At 42.7% G+C, this 22,107-nt stretch overlaps 1 protein-coding gene across 1 annotated transcript; it reads left to right on the forward strand.

Annotated features, from left to right (window-relative positions):
* Nucleotides 1-324: 324 nt before the first annotated feature.
* On the forward strand, nucleotides 325-20,166 carry fbxl4 (F-box and leucine-rich repeat protein 4). Its single transcript, XM_076737333.1, has 9 exons — nucleotides 325-419; nucleotides 2,038-2,654; nucleotides 6,199-6,535; nucleotides 9,466-9,710; nucleotides 9,967-10,180; nucleotides 12,318-12,389; nucleotides 13,654-13,778; nucleotides 14,151-14,338; nucleotides 16,056-20,166. Exons 2-9 carry the CDS (start codon nucleotides 2,158-2,160, stop codon nucleotides 16,217-16,219), a joined length of 1,842 nt encoding a protein of 613 aa, XP_076593448.1. The 5' UTR covers nucleotides 325-419; nucleotides 2,038-2,157; the 3' UTR covers nucleotides 16,220-20,166.
* Nucleotides 20,167-22,107: the final 1,941 nt, after the last annotated feature.

Consider the following 22,107-nt stretch of genomic DNA (forward strand, 5'->3'; position numbering starts at 1 on the left):
AATTTTTAACGCCACTGACAAAGTAGACATTCTGTATTTTCTCTTCTTTTGTTATTTTTTGAAAATTCGGCGTCATTCAGCCGTTTACTGCGGCGGCAGTGCAATGTAGAGAATAAAATAGCACTTATGCAGAGTATATCGTTTATATCTTCGACTAATGATCTGACCTTTGCCGAAATTCACTTTTTTCTAAATATAACGTCTCATAAACGCACTGCTGAACAAGGCTTCGGAATTCCCTGCATTATTTTCCAGAAGATATGATTGGTTATAGTGTGCAGTCAATGAATATTGCAATGTCCGACTGTCATGGGAGGCATCATTAGGTAAAAGGCAGGAATGTTGTTTGGTGGTTGAAATAACATAAAGGGAAGAAGAGGATTGCTCCTCATGAATGGATATATCGATCTACGTTTACCGTAAATTTAAATTATGTTCCGTCCTGTTTGAATGCTCGATTTTGCAGCTGAAGCTGGCACTAGCAGCTGAAGCTAACAGTTATGTTTTGACAGCTCAGCTTGTCTGTAGGCTAGCTAGCTAACGTCGGTTAACTAACACCAGTTATTTAACAGCAACACCAACAACATAAGCTGGGAGAGGCAGCTCACTTTTTCTGGCTAATGTTAGCTACCTCAGTCATATTCACTTTAGCGTTTTACTGAACTACGGTCCTGACAAAGCAACGGTCTCCTCATGGTAGCTAGCTTAGCGTTGATGTAAAATTGGAAATGTCTTATAAGCTAGCCAGTGTTTTTGGACATTTTAACCTAGTTAACTTAGCTAACGTGTTTAGTGTCCTCGACACACGGAGAAAGCCAGAGAAAATGTGGTTTTTACACGCCAGACTTAGCTAATGCTTAGCTCAACAGTAACGTTATTGCTATTTCTCAAGAGCATTGATAAAGCGAGCTCGTTACACACTAGCACGAGTAGAGCTTATGTTGTATGTAAGTTCATATAAAAGTATTCATGTTAATACTTAACATGAAAGACTAAATTTATCCTTTACTGTTGGCCCAGTATTCCGAAGACCTGTCAATCAAATTGGGATCCGTACCAGTGGTTCCAGTCCTGTTTTGAAAATTACTAATAAGACTGTTACTCTGTTCACATTTAGGTCACAGGTTGTTCCTTCAGCCGACACTCGTGTAGCTATTTATTTTGAAGCGATTTAAAGTTTAACTAATTTCTCTAAAGTCATGAACGCTTAAGAGCTGTACAGCAGGACTGCCAGTTCCCAGACTTGAGGTTCCTGTCGTCCTGCAGGCTTCTGTTCCTTTTGGTTCTGAGTGTCCTGCTATTTATTAAGCCACTCTTGCTTTGAGTGTTTCTGACACCAGGTATAAAGTAACCGGAGGTACAGAAAACCTGCAGGACGCCAGTCATTGGAGTACCCAGGCTAGAGCTTTTTGGTTGGTTTGGTGTGTTTACGTGCATTTTGACTTTTCCATTTTTGGCCAGTTCTCTTACGATCTGCTAAGCTTAAATGGCTGCCTGCATGTTGTTACCATGAGGGCTGGTTGTTGTAGATATGTGTATATTTTTCATCATGTGCAAGCAGTGGCACTGGGCTATGTACCTTTTGATGACAAGGTAGCTGTGGCATCTGTAGATAGGCAGTGTCACCATGTATCACATTAGTGCTCGCTGTTTGCTGAGTATGACAGTAGTCCATCTTTGGCAGGACATCATGTTCCTGTCACTGAACTTTAAAAGCTACTCCCATCATTAAGCGTTGCCTTCACTCTCTATTAGTTTTTCTCCTCTGGATGTTTTACTGTAAGTGCTGAAAATAGGCAGGGATCTGTCAATTTATGTGCTTTTTAGATGTAGATGTGCTTCTGTATTTTGGAAAGCTTTCACTTTCATTCAGCTGAAAATCTAGATGGCACTCATTCCTCCCCTTAAACCTGTTCTGTGAGATAAATTAGTATAAGTGTTCAGAATTTTCTAGGTTATATCAGAGTTGTACTCTGTGGTGCCTCAGACCCGCTGTGTTCTCATTGGTGTACGTGTTTGTCTCTGCCTAACCTACAGGTCATGCATGCAGCCGGGCCTCTAGCCTGCGCTTTGTGTACCCCCCAGCCCTGAGGCAGTCTGCTTCCAGTAGGTGGAGGCTCTTCCTCCCTCTAGCCTCCGTTTTTCCCCACTGCCCCCATGTTAACCCTCTTGAGCATGTTTTACTATATCTGTCTACGGCGACGCTCCAGGAGTGGGACTCGAGGCGAGGCTCTGACCAGTCGGCGGGCTGTGGAGTCCGGCCAGCGGGCCGTGTTGCCAGTCAGTGTGGAGGTGGAGCAGTATGCCAAGGAGGTTCTGGACTTCAGCTCCCATTATGGCAGTGAGAACAGCATGTCCTACACCATGTGGAACCTGGCCGGGGTACCCAACGTCTATCCCAGCTCAGGGGACTTCACTCAGACAGCTTTATTCAGAGCTTATGGGACGTGGTGGGAACAATGTGCCAGTGCTCCGCCACCTTTCCGCCGCACCCCTAAAGGCTTCTACAGCCAGGATTATATCGAGCTGGGCTTCGAGGAGCCTGTCTACCCTACGGCAGTGGAGGTGCTTGAGACTTATTACCCTGGAGCCATTGTTCAGATTCTGGCCTGCTCTCACAACCCTTTCTCCCAAAACCCACCCACTGATGTCAGGTAAAGATGACCATCTGTCTTCAGAAACCATCATTACTCATTATCACTGCTCTGTTTGAATGTTTAGCTAATTAATAGTACTAAGAAAATCATGCAAGACCAGCAGGTACACACAGTTTTGAAGTTGGAGTGAATCAAGAGACGTTACAGGCTTTACCTGGATTACTGTGTTTATTATTTACAAATTGATGCCAGGCATTTGTTTTATTTATCCTTTATTATTTATTTTGTTGCTCAATAATTAATGTTTATCAGTACTTAAACTTTTAAATTTTTCAGCTCTTCAACACCGTGTCCTAGGAGAGCAGCAGTCAAATTTCTGATATTTAACTATTAGCGCTGCAACAAATGATTATTTTCACGATTGATTAATCCGTTGATTATTTTCTCAATTAACTGATTAGTTGTTTGGTCTATAAAATGTCAGAAGGTGGTGAAAAATGTCAATCAGTGTTTCCCAAATCCCAAGATGACACCAGTCTACTTTTGTTAACAACCCAAACACATTCACTTCAATTAACTGTCATAGAGGAGTAAAGAAACCCGAAAAAATCCACATTTGGGATGCTGTAATCAAAAAGCTTTTTTTTTTTTTTCTTTTACTCAAATGGATTAATTGATTATTGAAATAGTTGGCAATTAATTTAATAGTTGACAGCTAATTGATTAATCGATTAATTGTTTCAGCAGTAATAACAATGAAACCAAAGGTGCAAATGTACGCCTGTTTAATGATAATAATACGTTTTAATGATAATTGTCTTTTAGAAAACTGTTAACGGTGGTACAACCTCAATTCTGAAAAGTTTGGGCTGCTCTGTAAAACATAACTAAAAACGAATGCAATCATTTGCAAACAAATTGTGTTTACTGACAGTTTTCTGAAGTGTTCCTGAGCCCATGTAGTAATATCCTTGATAGAATCATGTGTTCACAAAGTGCTGAACCTCTCTCTATCCTTGCTTGTGAACGTCTGAACCTTTCCAGGATGCCCCTTTCATACCCAATCATGACACTATCACCTGTTACCAATGAACCTGTTTACCTGGGGAATGTTCCACATCTTTCCCAGTCTTTAGTTGCTCATGTCCCGACTTGTTTGAAATGTGTTGCTGCACCAAATTCAGAATAAGCAGATATTTACAAAAATCAATGAAGCTGATGAGATCAGATATTAAAGGTCCAGTCTGAATGATTTAGGGGGATCTTTTGGCAGCATATGGCTGTAATGGAATACGATATTCATAATAAGGATGTTAGTATCAGTTAATTTTTACTTTTCATGCCTGATAGCCTTTAACTTGTAACAAACCAGTTAATTTTGCACTGAGGAACACAACTGACTGCATTTTCCACTCAGTTGTGTCATTTCAATGTCCCGGCCAAATGAGAGAAATTGCTTTCAAATATTATCTGTGTTTATGGGCCTTGTTTTCCCATGTTTTTGAGTGGCTAATTGGGACAACAGTTTTTGAAATTGGTCCAGTATTGATTGAGAGCGCTGCAGCTGTGAAATGGGCTGCAGTGTAATCCCTCCATGCGTTTGTGCACCGCCAGTATACGGCCACTAAAAGTGTTTATTTTTGCTGCTGACAGGCTCGGATTGTTGTTCTACTTGTCTGACAACATTGTGGGAAGGAGCTCTACAGAGAGAAACCTTCTTTTTTTAAAGAATAGGGTCCTTTTTGGTTAACCAGAGCTGGCTGCTATATCATTCTCGCCAAAGCCACCAGACTTCATTTACAGAAATGTTAATCTTATCCTCATAAAACACACTTCATTCAATCCGACAGAAACAAAATAACTCTCACCAAAACCATCTTGGTTCATCCTTACACTGTTCCAACAATCAACACTCTCGACTGACATGCCTACCCGGTCAATAATTCTTGGTAAATATTCTTGGTGGTTAACAATTTAAAGGGAAACCATTGAAATCCTTAATTTCTAAGTATGTTTTCGTTAGTGTAGAACCACCTGAACAAAGAATCATTGTGTTTTCGTTACCTTAAAAATAGCTCTTTATACTGTATCCATAGAGGGAGCTGTCCTCTTCTGCAATTTGCAACCTCCCCTCTAGATACTACTAAATCCACCACAGTGGAACTTTACATTTATGAGTTATCACATTCTGAGTTATTCCTGTTTGACACTGAATCCCAACTTTTTTCAAATCAAAGCTGAAGTTGTATTTGACAAGTCAACTGGCATTTTTAGAAGAGAGGCCCGGGTGTCATCGGAAACAGAAACGTATCACTCCTGGCTAACGGAAAATGAAAGGTAGTAAAGTTCAGGGCAGAGTGAGCAATCATTATGCAATATAAGATGAATGATCATCTTTATCTAATGATCTAGTGATACGCAACAGCTTCACTGGTTCACTTGAGTTGGTAAAAAGTTGTATTTATTCTTGGTCCAAACATAGGAAAGCCACAGCAGAAGAAAAGCTATTAATATCTGGAAGGTGAACATCATCCTGATGACCCTGTAAGGTGCTGTGGAAAAACTACCAGGAGTGTGCTCAGAAGGAAGTTACTTTTGTGGAACCGGGGGTCAGATGAGTATTAGCTGTGAGCTAAAGCTGAAGTTCAGCAGTAAGCAGGGCCAACTTTTGTTCCTCTGGCAGAGCTGCTCTCTGTAACGTGCCTTGAAGTGTGTATTCTTGCTCAGTCCTGCACACCTCTGAAATGACACCGTGAGCAAAATCCCAATTTGGCCCAATTTACAATTTGTGCAATTATGCCACAACTTTGCTTTCCACAGAGGATAACACGTTCAATCAGTGACTAATGTAGGATGGATTTTTAGCCAGATTTTTGAGAGCACCGATGTTCTGCCAAGAAAAAAGAGTCATATAATTACATTTCATATAATAATAATTATAATAATAATAATGATAAACTCCAGTTCTTTGTGTATTAAAAGAAAGCCTAGCCTCCTTGCCTAGCACCATGACATTCTGTATAAGGGGTACTGGCTAGGAATACAAGGTCATCATCCCACATAGAAATTCATTTTCAACTATGATCGGTTGGTCTGGTGTCAGCAGAGAGCCTCCCCAGACAAAATCTTCATTGCTGGACTTTTTGACTCACACATGCAAGTCTTGAATAAGTCACTACAACATAGCTCATTGCCTCCTTCACAGTGCCAGTAGAGCATGGATTCAAGAGTCAGTGAAGTTACTAGGCCCTTCACGGGTTGAATGAAAATGTAAAAACACAGTGTCCCACTTCATAATTTTACTGTAATAATAGTGTCATGTCATCTGTAAGTCAGCAGTGGGTAAGCAGGAAGGAACTACAGAAGTTGATCACTGCCCACCACTCGTTCTTCATGAGTCCTTACTGGTGTTGTCCAAGCTGAAGATGTGAGACAATGCATATGCAGTCCTCAAGGATTATGAATATTGGTCAGGTGTTATAAAGCCAAATAAAGCACTGTAGTGTGTGATCAATACTCCAGGTAGACCGGAGTCTACATGTGTTATGGGCTTACTTTCACATTACAGTACAACTGTTGCATACCCATTTCTTCTGCCCAGGTGGGAGGTGCTGTGGTCAGGGTCACCCACCAAGGTGCTGACACCCCAGGCGCGCCAGTTTTCCCCTACCATCAAACATATCAACTTCCCCACTAACCTGCTGCGTCTGGAGGTCAACAGCTCTCTGCTGGACTACTACACCGAGCTAGACGCCGTCATCCTGCGCGGGGTAAAAGAGAGGCCCATGCTGGCTCTCTACAAGATGCCTGTCATCGACATTAATGATCTGAGTGACAGCGAGGAGGAGCTGTCTGATGTGGGAGGTCCGTTCAGACCCGGAGGAGACAGCAAGCATCAGAGGACAGGCAATGGCTACTTTGACAAACTGCCATATGAGGTGATTACAGACCTTTAAAAGTGTCACTCTAAATCACTCAGGCCTGTGTGACTATTGGATACACAACGGGACAACTAAATTCAATCCATCCATTCATTCACTCATGACCGCTAATTTCAGTCCAGTGCTAGTGCTGCTAGAGGTCAAAAACTCCACCAACGTGGAATGGGCTCTGTCCCAGTTCACGGACCTAATTTTGAACCATTTGGAGCATTTCAACCAAAAATAAATGGTTTGAAAAGTTTTTTTTGTTCTTGACCTGAAATGCAAACCTTGACAACATCAGTGGCAGTGTAATATTCTACAGGTTGGAAAGAGAGGATGGAAAAGGTCATTTGTTTTGCACCCAATAGTCTTCTGCATCTTCTTATTGTTATTAGTCGGTCCATCTTGTTTTTTGGATATAAACAAAACTTAAAGAGCGTGCTCATTGAAGGTGCTCATGTATTTGAGTGAACTGAACCAATCAGTGTGCAAGTAATGAACACAGTGTGTTAACGACGCTCAGCTATCAATACTTGAAGAGTTTATGAGAAAAAGTCTGAATGTCAACCACACTGGCAACAAATTTGAAACAACACATCGAGTTAAAGCGTCCGACCAGTCAAGGAAAATATCTGCGAGGGAGTGATGATCATAAGACACCATTAACATTGGGTCAGACCATGAGCCGACAGCCATAAAGGATCAGTTAGCTTTGTTAGTATTCACATCCTTTACTTAAGTACTAATACCACTCAGTAAAAATACTCCACTACAAGTAAAAGTTCTTAATTCAATCCCGTACTTAAGTAAAAGTATGTAAGTATTATCAGCAGTGCACTTAAAGTATCAAAAGTAAAACGGTACAGTGAAATTCTCTCTGTCAGTATCTTGCTATATCTGATGTTTTTACATTCATACACTGCTCTGTCAATGTGTATACTGCAGTTTACTGCTGTAAGTGTTTGGGTTTGTGCTGTGTTAACTACTTTATATACTGTTGCGTCATTAAATCTACAGTGTCACTGTCCTGTGGGCACCACGTATCTCTAAAGAGTCAAGTTTTCATGAGAAACAGGTCTGTTTACAGCCCTGTGACAATGCATTTTACAGCTAATCCAAGAGGGTTTTAAAATGTTCTATTCAGCTTCAGAATTAGGAGAATTTTCACAACCCATAAAGTAAAACTTAATCCTTCAGTTGGAAAAGTTGGAGATACGTGGTTTTCACCAGACAGGAAGGGTATGAAAAATTGTAATCTGAAAAGAAAACTAGTAGCTAAAGCTGTCCGACAAATGTAGGAGAGTATAAAGTACAATAGCAAATAAGTAAAATTACATGAAATGGAAACACTCAATGAATGTGTTCTTAAGCACGGTAAACGCACATAGTTACATTCCACCACTGACACTGACAAGCAGACAGACTACATTGTAGGAGGAGATAAATGCAGCTCATTTAAAAAAACAAAACATCATTGTTTGGGACTGTGATCGTGGTTCAAAACTGTGAACTGAGTGTGAACTCGTTCATTTCGGTGTGTCTGAAGTGAACTGAGCTCGCTCTTGTGAACTGTGAACTTGCCCAACATTGCTGTTGACTTCCGTTGTACGTTGGGCAAAGATTTCCTTTGATGACGCATCCTTGATTACAGCAGTTCACTTTAAAACTGGTGAGCTGGTTCACTAGAAAGCAAGTCTTTTCAAACAGCTCATACAGCAGGCTCGAAGCTAATGGTTATTTTCAATTTTCAGTGAATCTGTTGATTATTCTTGCCATCTTCTAATCTGTGTACTTTAGCAGTGAAAAAGCCCAAGAGAGCCCGAATTGGCGTCTTTGAATTGCTTGTTTTGTCTGACTAGCAGTCCAAAATCCAAACATATCGAGTTAACAAAGATTTAATATAGAGAAAAGCGGCCAATCCTCACATTTAAGAAGGAGAAACCTTGGAGTTTAAAAATTGTTCTCACATATTTTGTTATCAGTCAGCTGCTCGATAATACGAATCATCAGCTTTAATGCACTGCAGCCTGACATAGAAACATTGAAACATTCATTTTGACAGCTCCTGCTGCTGGCTGGATGGCTGGACATTAAAACATTTCCAGCGACAACTTTCTTCCCCACTAGTTGGACACACGTGAAAAACACTGAATTTGACTCCTTACCCCCCTAACAATAATATATATATATAGATTCTCAAGTGATTTGTATGAATTGTCTGCTGCTGATGATCATAACTTACAATGAACTCTATGGTCATTAGCAGACTCGCCCTAGAATCGTTCTGTGTGCCCCTGAGTATTTCAAATACTCCGAACAGACACCTGAACATTGTGGCTTGGACCCATTCTGACACTTGATCTCTGATGCACCCATGGACGCAGTCATTTTCATGCCATGCAGACGTATCATGTTGTCTGAGGCGAGCTTCAAAACACCGGCAGTACTCTTGATATTCGTTCTCTTATCTCGTCTCCAAACCGCTGCCATTAACAGCAGTCTTCACAACCGCCGTGTGTTTGCTTCAGAAACACAATATAGCTATTATCTGTCAGCTGATACCCGCCTGAACACCGTGTATTGTTAATTCACTGCAACACACACACACACACACACACACACATGAACACAGTCATTCTTTCTCCTTGAGAGGCACACGAACACAGTGAAAAACAAGTCGGCTCACCTCGCCACTGATCCTGCTATCAGTGCCTTGTGTCCCAGATAACCACTATTTAGATCTGCCTGACAGAGGGGACACAATTAACATTCTCTACTCTACTCTGTATTCTCTGTTGTCTGCTCGCCTCTACTACTCTAATGTTCTCTATTATGCTTTGCTTTCTGCTATATTCTCTTTCTTTTTGCTGCCTTTCCCCCTCTCCCCTTGATCTTACCCCTTCCTTTCTCCTCTCCTAACCCCTCTCCCCATCTTCCATCCACAGCTCATCCAGCTGATACTGAGCCACCTGACCCTGCCAGACCTCTGCCGTCTGGCTCAGAGCTGTAAGCTGCTGCACCAGCACTGCTGCGACCCGCTGCAGTACACCCAGCTGAGTCTGCAGCCCTACTGGGGCCGGCTGAATGACGCCTCCCTAGGACACCTGCAGAGCCGCTGCACCCTCCTCCAGAGGCTCAACCTGTCCTGGACCGGCAACCGCGGGGCGCTCACCCTGACCGGCTTCAGCAGGTCAGACTGTCAGCGGGCCACAAGTGCTAGAAAACAGGGAAATGACCTTGGGAAATTTGCAAATACTCACAAGCACAAGGATTTGTTTTGGGGGAGGGAAACTTTTTGTAATTAATGACACAAAGAAAGTAAGAGATCCTGTAACCTTATAGTGTAAAACAGGGACAGGTGGATGAGAAGGTTGCTGATGTAGAATGAGTTCACTCGTCTCTTCTTCCACACATGTCCTTCCCTCTCCATCCATTCCTCCTCTCAGCTTCATGAAGGCCTGTGGTCTCAGCCTGGTCTGCTTGGAGCTGTCGTGCTGCCACTTCCTGAATGAGGCGTGTCTGGAGGTCATCTCTCAGACTTGTCCGGGCCTGCAGGAGCTCAACCTGTCCTCCTGCGACCGCCTCCATCCACAGGCCTTCGCACACATCTCCAAACTGACACGCCTCCGCAGGCTGGTGCTCTACAGGACCAAGATAGAGGTAGGCACGGTCACCTGGGAAACCACGATCAAAATGACATTTCCACCTGCACACTTCCATCAAATGCTTGTTGTGGTTTGCTTCCTTTGTATCAACTATAGCGGTAAATCTGCCCTGTTGGTTTCATTTCAGTGCATCTGGCAGTTAAAACAAGTCTTGAATTTAACTCAGTTTACGTGTTAATATACAATGTTGGCACAATAGCTGTGTTTTGTTCGCAGTCTAGTCTCGTACCTGCTTTTATTCAGTTTTTCCTATGTGCTGTCCATCCTCTGTCACAGCTATGATGTAAGCTGGTCAAGAGCACAAGCAACCAAATCATCGCAAGTCAGTACTAAAGCTCAGATGCTAGGCTAACTACCATACAGATGATAAATCACATCCGGCTGTAAGCCAGTTACCAGGCAGAAAAAAGGGCAGTTTCTACTATCAGTTTTATTTTACTGCAGTGGTAATCAGTCTCTTGCTTGCAGACGTTCTGCAGAGCAAGCTTGTCTAGTGTTGGTAGGGGATATGATTGCATCTTTATCTGGAACTATTTGGATGAAAACAGCATCAAAACAAATGTACTTTGGCTGATTGATGATTTCACTCTACCAAGAAACTAGATTCGGTCTAGAGTGAAATACAGGAAGTCTAGTCTCATCAGACCACTTCAGGCTTTAGCCTAGTGGTTTCCAACCTTTTTTGCTCGTTGCCCTTTCACAGCCACGTCAGGCCTACTCACAACCCCTCGTCGCAGGTTGCATAAAGTTGGTCTATGAGCGGTGAGCAGTCCAACCAAAGTGATGTTCCTCTTTCATATCGTCCCATTTGATTTTGTTTTTAGAGTCCTGAAGAGATTATACTCTCCAACACTTTGCAGGAAAAGCACAGATCTAATCAAAGATAAAAGATAAAAAATAAACAAAACCATGAGTTGCAGTGTTTGTTCTTTCTTCTTCCATCTCAACACCCTTCAGACTGACCCCTTTTGGACCCCTTGGGTGGTCCCCACCCCCAGGTTGGGCATGCTAGCTTTAGCCACTGGCTGCTGTTTGTTGTGTGTATGCTACATAGATTCATCGATAGGAAAATAAATATATAGTAAAGATTTAACTTCAATTTGATAAAACTTCCAGAAGCCCTGCCCTAAGCTGCTTATTTGATGGTATGCGCATGTTTTGAGTTGGGCGCAACTCATTCTGTGTTGAACTGAGTCAACCCAGGCCCAGGGGCCCCAACAGACACGTACTGCTTCGGGTCCAGGCCTGTTTGCTGTATAAAACCACTATCTTGTGTTTTGGTGTTGCTCCTCAGTGTTTGTCATGTTTCAGAGCGCCGTTGTGGGCTGAAGGCAGTGTAGAGTTTCTGCGGTGGAGCCAGGCAGCATGCTGCATGTTGTTTATACCCAGGCAGACAGAGCGAGCTGTGTGTCTGTTTGAGGCCCTGACATCTCAGCTGTCATTACCCTGTCACTGCTCTAATTAAATGGCTAGCTCGCCGGAGAGAGGCGTTTATAAAGATGCCAGAGACGGACTCGAGCGTACACGCACGCACGCACACACACACACACACCAATCACACACTCACACAAAAGGCTTTCACTTTCATGTCTCACACTTTCTCCTGCCACTGAGGTACATGTGTTGGCAGTTGCAGTGTTGAATTCCCATATCTCTATCCAAGCTGCAGTGCCACTGGAGAAGTGTCTGTCCTCCCTGCGCTCGGCGCTGTGAGCAGACGGAAAAGCTATCTGTTGTGCCGTATTAAATTCTCTTAAATACAATAAATGTTACCTGAGTGTGCCAGGCAGCAGACAGGAAATCACTTAGGAGGAGCTTTGGATGACATGACTGGACGTGTTGGTGTTACTTAAACATACATTGTTATTTTAATGTATACCTTTTAGATTTACACGCAGATAGGACGTCACGGGTTTAGTTCAGCAGTTATTTTAGAAAAGTTTCTGCCTTTTCTGTGATGTCCGCCATCGTTTCCCAATTTTTTGTGATGTCCTGTTTGCAAGCTGTAGGCTCTTGGATATTACCTGTATAGCAAAGTGGAGTAGTTGGGATTAAAAAAACATTTAATAAAGATAATAAAATGACTTCTCTGCATCTTTTTGTCTTTGTCTTCCCTCTTGATGTTCCTGCAGCAAACAGCAATTCTGACCATCCTGACTTTCTGCATAGAGCTGAGGCACCTCAACCTGGGGAGCTGCGTGAGGGTGAGAATGTACACACACACACACACACACACACACACACACGCACACACACACACGCAAACAACACACTTAATACTCACTTTAATGTTTACACATGAGAGTGCTGGTGTGTGGACTTTGTTACTGTTATATAGAGGCAGGCTAGCTGATTACAGTCGTTGCTAAGCTAAGCTACGCTGTCTGTTGGCTGTAGCTCTGACAGATATGATAGTAGTATTGATCTTCTCATCGATAATGTGCAAATTTCCTAAAATGTCCGTGTCCACATCACAAGTATGTTGCCTTTTTTTGTTTTTTTACATCATTAATAAGATCAACAATCAACAAGATCCTGGTAGCGCCTCAGTATATATCTTTCTAAAAGAAAAAAAAAAAAAGGAAAATTCACCATAAACCTATTTTCCTCATTTGTTTCCATCCAGTTGATGGATATCTGTTACAAATTATGATGTAACAAGTGAGAAAAGGTAAAACGAAATTCAAAACTTCAGAGCAGTTTGCTCTTTTGCTGTGTGTCATCATTGCTAACGAAGCTATGCAACACTTGGCAATGGAAATACAAAATGACAGCAGCTCTTTCTGCCAAAAGTTTTAATATCCGTCCACTGCTAACTCTGAGAAATGTTCTGCATGCTGTCTCTTCTCTGGATAAGGTGCCTGCACTGGCTGTGTGGCCGTTAAATTGCATTTCTTCGCTTTTATCTTTGGATGAAAGGATGAAATATGGCCAACATTATGTGACATCAAAAAACAATAACAGCCTTGAAAACACAAATCAGTTCTGAAAGACTATTTCATTTATTTTCGGGTGAAGATGTTCTCTGTTAGTGCTTTGTTCTCTCTTGAGGAAGTGCAGATATTCCCCTCAAACCAGCCGCTGGAGCTAATCAGCTTTTTATTATTGCTACATTTCAAAAGTTTGCTCAAAATACATGACAGTTGCAGGGAGATGGCTACATACTCCCTCGTCACTTCAGTCCTGCTCGCAGCATCATTTTCTCCTTCCTGTGTGACATCCTGAAGGCAAAGAATTGAATTCTGTGACTGTGTGCCGCAGAGGAGGAGCATTTTAGTGTTTCTACATAAGCTGAAGAGATGACAGAACCTCAGTCTCTTGACAGTGTGGCCTCTGATAGTCACACAGACATACAGTAACAATTTACAGATCATATCCTCTAAATCAGTGTAGCATTTGAGGAGGCTGCTGCAGAACACACTGGAGAGAGCGTAAATAGATGTTAACTGCCGCCTGTCTCTCCGGCAGATTGAGGACTATGATGTTGTGGCCAGCATGCTGGCCGCTCGCTGTCGCACGCTCTGCTCACTGGACCTGTGGCGCTGCAGAAACCTGACTGACCGAGGCCTGGCCGAGCTCGTCTCTGGCTGCAGGTAGGAATACTAATGGCTTCAGTGCTGTGAAAACTTCTTCTGTTTGTCTTCACTAAGGAGAATAAACTGGATTGAAGTCATTTTTTCCCATATTTTTTGCTTTGTCGAAGAAAAGGCTTCTAATACCCTCAGCCATTACCTTGTGTTTGTGAAGTTACTATCACAGTGGACTTTTTAAAAGGCAGCACATATAATCATTAAGCTCCATTTGTCTAGATTGTAGCCTTTAATGCCATTAGTACATTCTGAACAGAAGCTGTTCAGTCTTGTAGCTGTGGAGAGCCAAAGCAGAGTGCATCTGTTCTCAGTGACTGTCTGGATTTGTGGACTGAGTCACCACAGTGCTCTCCTGCATGGTCTGTGGTTGTTCAGGATGCTGGAGGAGTTGGACCTGGGTTGGTGTCCCACACTGCAGAGCAGCACCGGGTGTTTCCAGAACCTCGCCCGCAGCCTGCCCCGCTTGCGCAAACTCTTCCTCACCGCCAACCGCACCATCTGTGACTCAGACATAGAGGAGCTGGCCGCCAGCTGCCCATCACTGCAGCACCTTGACATACTAGGTAAGCTCTTACCACACATATGTGATATCTCTTCACAAACATTTGTCATTTATTAATTATTTGTTAATGGTGCTCATGACCTATGTATTTAACTGTAGCTGTTACTATGTTTCTCATATATGCATGCATTATTCAGTGTGGGATGTGGTCAGATGTCATTGTAAACTGCAACAGATCCAGAGCAGCTAGCTTCTGAGGCCACTATCAAAGCCACACAAATATGGAAACATTGACATCTGTGAGATGGCTTCATGTCAGCGTTGCTGTCTTGTTCTCTTCTCTCATAATTTGGATGAATGAGGGACTGCATCAAAGAAACATGCAGGTAGTTCCAGAAAAATAGTTTTTTTATTGAAGTTTAAGACAGTTAAATACAAACGCTTCATAACCCTCGAGGAGCATTTTTCCATCAAAAAATGTTCCCTTCTGTGATTAAAGACACAACAAAATGATGAGTCTGTTCGGCAACTCAAAGACCAAAGACATCCATCCAACCAAGTACTTGAATCAGTAACACACCTTGAGAACTTCTCAATTAAAACAACAGCTTTCCCTGAGTCCTGGAGAACAGCTGTTATAAGTCCAGTTTTTAAATCTGGTGAGCCAGACTTGACATGTAATTACAGACCTGTTGTCATTTTCCCAGTTGTCTCCAAGATACTGATACTGGATTCAGGCCCAAACATTCCACTGAGACAGCAAATTGTTAACCAGTTGAAAATTCTGCATAATGGTCATGCTAGCACAATGTGGCCATGTCCACATTTTCCAAATTCCAATGTTCTGATCATGCCACACAATGGTTTGACTCGTACCTCAGGGGAAGAGTACAGTGTGCGATGATCGGTGGGGAAAAGTCCAAACTCTGTGCCAATAGCATGGGGATACCCCAGCGGTCCGTTCCAGGGCCATTACTATTCAGCATGTACGGTATATCAATGACCTACCAGAGGGATGTCTTCAGGTTACCTAACCCTGCCAAATGTATGCTGACGATACGGTCAGAACAACTAGCAAGGCTGATGATCAGCTGACTGAATCCAAAAATCAGTGAAGCTGAGTTTCAGTTGAGCATGTATCAAAAAGAATTAGCAAATGATCACATTCTTTTTTTTATTTATGTTTACATAGCATCACAACTGAAAAAAAAATCTGTTTCAATCTGCCTTTCTGTCCATAAACAACAAGAAAATGAAACATTCATGGTGAAAATAAAGAATGAGGTCCTCAGTGAGGTTGACAACATCAGGTACTTAAGAATCATCTCAGACTCTGAGAATTGATGAATATGTGCGAGTTAAGAGTTAAATTTCAGCTGCTTCCGACTCATTGGAAAGCCGTTCAGCACAGCCCGGCTCTGCATTACTGCCATGATGTTTTCACACTTATTGTACCGCCTCACAGTCAACTATGAAACCTATTACATCAATAAGGTGGTGCAAGTAATAAACATAAAGCATGTTATTTGGGTCTGGACTCTCAACACTGATTGTCTATAGTATGTATCTGTTGTAAATAAACGTAGTAACTGACATACCAGCAATGGATTTTTATTTAATTTACTGACAAATTTGTAGATGCATTTTTTTTTTTTTTTTCAGATTTACTCAGACCTGGAAATGTAATAATATATTCTGTTTCTCTGCTCATGATGTGTTGTTGCAGCACATCTTTTCCATCGTCTTATTATCTCCGCTGTGATTGGTGTAATCGACAGGTACGCGGCTGGTGAGTGCTGCCTCACTGAAGAAACTCCTCCAGTCTTGTCCGCAGCTCCTCCTCCTGGATGTCTCTTTCTGCTCACAGATAGACATACAGGTCGTCCAGGAGCTCTCGGGCATCTTCCCCAATGTGGCCATCAAGAGGAGCTTCACTCAGTGACCCCCAGGGTCGTCTCATTTCACCATCCGCAGTCCAGAGGAAGGGAAGTGCTTGCCAGCAGACACTGCCTCAAAGTGAATAAGAGTCAGGTCAGATGCTGCAGGAGATGGCTGACCTGCCTGCGTCTGTATCACAGACAAGATCTTCTTTTAGCAGTCAGTAAATGAAGCAGTTGTGCTGGGTGAGGAGGTTCTTTGGATTAACTGGCTGAACACAAACAACTACAGACTTCTAGTCACAGGATTATTTTAGTTTTTTTTTTTTTTAACACTTGAAATCAGGGTCGTTGCAGTAAAGCTGCTACATCTTCCCAGAATATGAATCACCACTTATGTATTGCCAAGCAACACAAGGCAGGGAAATATGCCTTGGTACTGGATGCAAAACACAAAACAAAGCAACATTTGTGAGCAGTCCTCTTTTGAACATCTTGTTAGGACAATGAAAAAGGGACAAAACAAGTGTGAAACATGCCCTGATTGGAAACTGCGAGAAAATCGGCAGTAAGATTTGGTCGTGGCACACTCGTGTTAGCTGGTAAGATAATTCAGATCAGAGCCTCTGTCAGTGCCTTGTCAGAATGTGCAGCAGTCTGAAGGCATCTGTCAGCATCAAGCCAGTTCGGGTTAATTCGAAGAAATCGTACTTGATGCTGCTGTGTTTGAAAGCAATAGGAGCTTTAAAGGAGAGAACGAAGGATTGAACGCAGCCTTATTTTACACAGTGTCCTGTGGACAGTGTCAAGTCAAACCTTATTGCCAGTATGCACAAGCTAATTTGTGTCGCTGCAAAGCGAGTGCAGAATCCTGCTCGAGGATCTCATGTTGAAAAGAAAACACCTGAGATTCACTGACAACATGTTTTCATCCCAAGAAATATGTGCGAAGTTGTGAAAAAGCAGACTGAGACGTTTGTTTTAATTTACACATGCCAATAAACACCCAATCAGCAACAGACACACAGCCCAGAAACCAAAAGTATACCATTTACAACGATGTAAAAGCAAGAAAAGCTGCAAATCGTCACACTGAAGAAGCTGAAACAAGTGACTGTTACGCTTGGAGGGAACATGACTGAAACATTTAGCAAATTATCCAAAGTTTGTGATCAATTAAGTCAGTCGACTTATCATTTCCAGCCCCTTGTCTCTCCCAGTGCGGCTCTGCCTGTGGGCCTTCGCTTCAAACTATGACTCCGTAGGTACCCCTCTGCTGTCATTCCAGTGATGTGCTATAAGGATGGAGAACAGTCTGCTTATGGAGGTGGTTGTGTGGAACCGTGCGAAACCAAAAGTGTAAGTTAAGTTACATAACATACATAACTGAATTTATATAACTTAATGTACGCAGCTCACACACACATTTGAACCCAAACCTTGATCTTTGCTGAAAACTAACCAAGTAGTTTTGTTGCATAAATCAAACCAAACTGCAGCCATTTTGCGCCGATTAATTCCATGTTTATTATTGTTCTCAGGAAGCTTTATTTTGAAAGTCTAACCAGACATTGCGGGAAAATAAAGACACTAGGATGGTACATAGACCGTCATGGTTTGAAGCTGCTGGATTTGAGCTGTTGGGAGTGAGAACAAGTTGAACGCAACAAATCCATTCAAAACAGAATTGAGAGCAAAATATGTGGGAAGCCTCTTGTGTTAATGTTTCCCTGCGTGTAGCCTGCAGGTGGATGTGGTAATGATATCTTCATGTAAAAAGAGCTTTAACCTAAATTGCAGCATGGTAGGTGCCGCCTGAATCAAACATACGATGAAAGACCTACTTCAAGCTGAATTTGAGACTTTTGTTGGATTAGCTCTGAAGAGAAGAACAGCAGAGGTAACGTGTCTGATCAGGTCAGTGTCTGTAGATCTGCCCTCTGAAACAAACAGGGTGTTTCAGGGAAAGCTGTGCTTCTGCCAGACACTTTTCAACAACTTATTCTGCTCCAGTAAAGCAAAGCTTCAGGTCAGGTTTTGAGGTCAGCCGGGCCTTGGCTAATGTTAATTGTGAACGCTTTGTTCATGAAGGTCATCCTTTTCATTATTAATTGTTTTGGCTTTGTGATTTTAAGAGAGCAGCAGGTGAATTTTTGTCTCCTCAGCTACATGATGAAGCGTGAAAGCTAACAGGTCCACAGTGTCTTCATGTCGCATGCTTTTCCTGTTGTCGTTCGCACCAAGCTCTCTGTCACTGCTGTTTGACTGCAGCCACCGACTCACGTACTCACCCACGACAGGCTCCTCCAGTGGGAAGCAGCACTGTGGATGAAGCAGAGGATCGTACGTTCAGGCGACACAGTGGAAATGCTCTGTGACCTCAGTATTTGTCCTGTAACTCAGGGGTTTTAATAGTTCATCTGGTTTTCTTTCTTTCTTTTTTTTTTTTTTACATATATTTTGCTCTAGAAACCAGCACAGCAGACATCTTTACAGACCGTTACACCAGACTGAGTCAGTCTCGAGGTTACCCGCCATCAGTGTCGCTCTGAACCGACAAACACGCGTGACACAAACGATCGGTCAGCACTGATGCGACGCAGAGAGGAAAGAACAGATTACTGGGTGTGGAATGTTGCCGTAATTGTATGATTGTGAGAAATATATTGCTGTTCCTGATTATTTAATTTTTGTAATATATGAAGCCACAGTTGCAATGTGGCAGTGCTTGAAAAGCGTTTCTTTTTTGGAAAAAAAAACAAACAAAAAAACTTGAAGTTTTCTTTTAAGCACATGCTACTAGTCAGTATTTGTGCCTTACTCCTTTTTGAATGTGGTGTGACGTCCATGTGGTTTAGATTGTAGTGAAGTGCTTTGCTTTTATGCCCTTCAACCAAAGTAATAAGCAGAAACCTGGTCTTTAATCCTACAGCTATCTTTGACCAGTTTATATGCCATATACTGTATATCAGCCATGGTAATTATTATGCAACATAATATTTATTTGCCTTGTGATAAAAATGTTATTTAAACACATAATCCATATACACATAAACAGTCATATACATTTCAAGAAACACAGTGTTTGGCTTTCTTATGCGGAGTGAAATCAGACGAGTGGTGTTCATTTCATCTCATTCAGCATGTGTTAGCCTAGCTCAGCACAAAGACTGGAAGCAGGGGGAAGCTGTTAGCTAGCAGCGTCAACACTAGAAAAATATGCTGCCGAGCATGTGCAGCTCATGAACCTCTGTTTTTGGGAAATCTTGGCTCTGGTCTTGCAGCTTCCGGTCTTTGTGCAAAGCTGGGCTAAACATGCAGATGCCCAGAATTCAAATGGATATCAACGCTGTAATCTAATTATGGGTTTGATGGAAAACTCCCCCAAAATGCTGGGCTGTCCCATTAAGATTGAATTTGTGTTGAAATGGATATACTTTGAGTTTAGTTCCTGTCTGAGTCGTGCTTTAGACAGAGTGTGTGTGCTAACTGTGTGACATACCAGCTCTCCCATTCAGGATGATGCAAATATAACTTCAGTGAGTGGAAATCAGGTGGTTGAGGCTCAAAGCAGTCTTACTCTAGCTGCTTGACTGGAAGCCAAGAGGTGCATACATCACATTCGCCTGACCCACCCAAATCCAGGCAGTCATTACTTTCTATACATTTTTACATAATTACTCCGACAATGAAAACACTGTTAATGTTTGTACAGCAACGATCAACAGCAGTATTTATTGTTCAGGCAGTCTGTTTGAATGAACGCCGCTCTTGGTCCCAATATCTGTGTTGTTTTAGCTCCCTGCCTTGAGTGAGTGGCCTGGCCCTGCTTTCCTGTAATGAATGTGCATTCTCTCTTCCCCCACTCTGGATGTGTGATCAACCTTCGTGCCATTGGTAGGACACGCAGTGATGCTCCCTGTGCTGCAGTGTGAAAAGACTGTGCCTCTGTCATGATGAAACTGGGTGCTTCACTTTCACCACATTTGAAATAAACTGATGGCTGATGCGGCGGGCTCTGTGTCTGTGTGGCTCCTTTTAATGCTCGCAGCCCTCTGATCCTGCTAGTGCACGGATATTACAAGAAATGTGACGGTACAACAAAGTGGCTGCGTTGCTAGAATTAACTGGCTAATATTCCATTTTTCCCCTGAATCTTTAGTGAACGGCACACAATCACTGACAAGTGAAAACGGTTACTGTATCACGCTGAGGCTTCATAAGTAGTCGTGCAAGTGTGATTGGGAGAGAAGTGGGGTTGTCTCCTGAATCCACAACAACTAGCAAAGCCATTAGTCAGGATGACTGACTGGATAGTGGTGGCGGAATGATCCTTTTTGCCTTAACCCTCTGCCATTTTACAGTCTATTAATACCACAGAGAGAAGTGACATTAGCTTGTCTTCTTAACGGCCTTTTAATGAATTGTTTATGCCTGGTTTAATGATGTATATTGTGGCCCTGTAATGTGCCCTAATGACGGAGAACGAGGCGGCCTCGGCTGAAGTATTAATTTGGCCTGCCTCCCCAATGATTATTCCTCAGCCAAAAACACCACCGCTGCTCGCTCTGCGTGCGAGTACGGATGCAAACGTGATTCATGGAGGCTTTCCGCTCTGCGCTACGGCTTGATTCCTCGCTGTCACGCTCCTCTATGAGGCTGATATATCCAGGGGGGATCCGCAGCAATTAGTTCAGCTTTTTATTTGTCTTTCAGGAGCTTACAGACGTAGTGTGATGAATCTGCGAGGGGGATATATAGATGGAGATACTGTTCCTGAATAATAAATCCGGCATTAAAATGTAAACATGGGAAGGGTTGGGAGGCTGGCGCGAGGTCGCCCCATGCCTCCTCGCCTTCTTTTCTCACCTGTCTACAAACCACATGAGTGACACCAGAACATACCTTGACAAATATGGCAGCACCCCACCGGTGCAGTAATAGTCTTGTCTTCAGTGAGACACATGTCTGCAGAGTGCTGTGGTCTGCCTCCTCTGAGCCCTCCTCAGGCTGGGACTCGACAGGCCTCAGACCTGCCTGAGGGAGGCCTCACCCTGATACCCATCATTATGTGGCTTGGTGTTCCTTCTCTGGTTTCTCGGCGTCGACTCTAATAATGAAGACATCCCCGTCAATCCTCGCGCCGCTGTGCCTAAAGCTTATTATTTTTGTTTTGTTTTTAAGGATGTTGAGAGTGTGTCAGTGCTGAGTTTCTCAAATCCATCTAAATACTTTAATCCATAGGTAGCTTTCTGAAGCTGCAGAGATGCTGTGCTTCTTTTAGCCAAGTCTAAATCCACGAGGATGGCGGTGCATTTGTACACTTTGTTGTGTACAGAGACAAAGATGTGTGTTACCCTGGTGGAGTTTTGGATCTGATGCAGATGTCATGCAAGTGTTTCTCAAAATTAAGACCAGATGTGGTATAAAATTATTTAGATTCATTTATTTTCTGTTGAGGTGAGTCTTTGTCTGTCCTTTGCATAAAGGTTGCTGTCTTTTCTGAAGGTGAAGAATACTTTATTCCAGAGTGCTGTTGTAGACTAGAGGTTCCCAGCCTTTTTGACTTGTGTCCCTTTAAAATGAAGCAACGTCTACTTATGATCCTTCATACAGGTTATGGCCTCAGTGTGGGAGATGTGAGTTATGGGGAGTTCATTGTTTCATTTGGAGGAATTTTAGGGGCCTGAAGAGGTGAAAGTATCCCACAAGAAACCCCAATAAAGATATGCTTTTATTTTTCCCTTTATTTGTCTTGTGACCCCTTGAGATGATTCGAACCACTGGAACATCCTTCGCTTGTTTGGTGCCATAAAGCAAACCGGGAGATCTCCCACCAACTGTGACTCAGTGCCACGGACCATTTAACGGCACTTTAGAGACACGTCTGGCCGTCCGAATTATTGAAGAGTATTGCCTGGATATACTGACCTCAGTGATATCTTTGTTTCCC

Source organism: Chaetodon auriga, chromosome 8 (assembly GCF_051107435.1).
Source record: "Chaetodon auriga isolate fChaAug3 chromosome 8, fChaAug3.hap1, whole genome shotgun sequence".
In the NCBI taxonomy this organism is placed as follows: Eukaryota; Metazoa; Chordata; class Actinopteri; order Chaetodontiformes; family Chaetodontidae; genus Chaetodon; species Chaetodon auriga.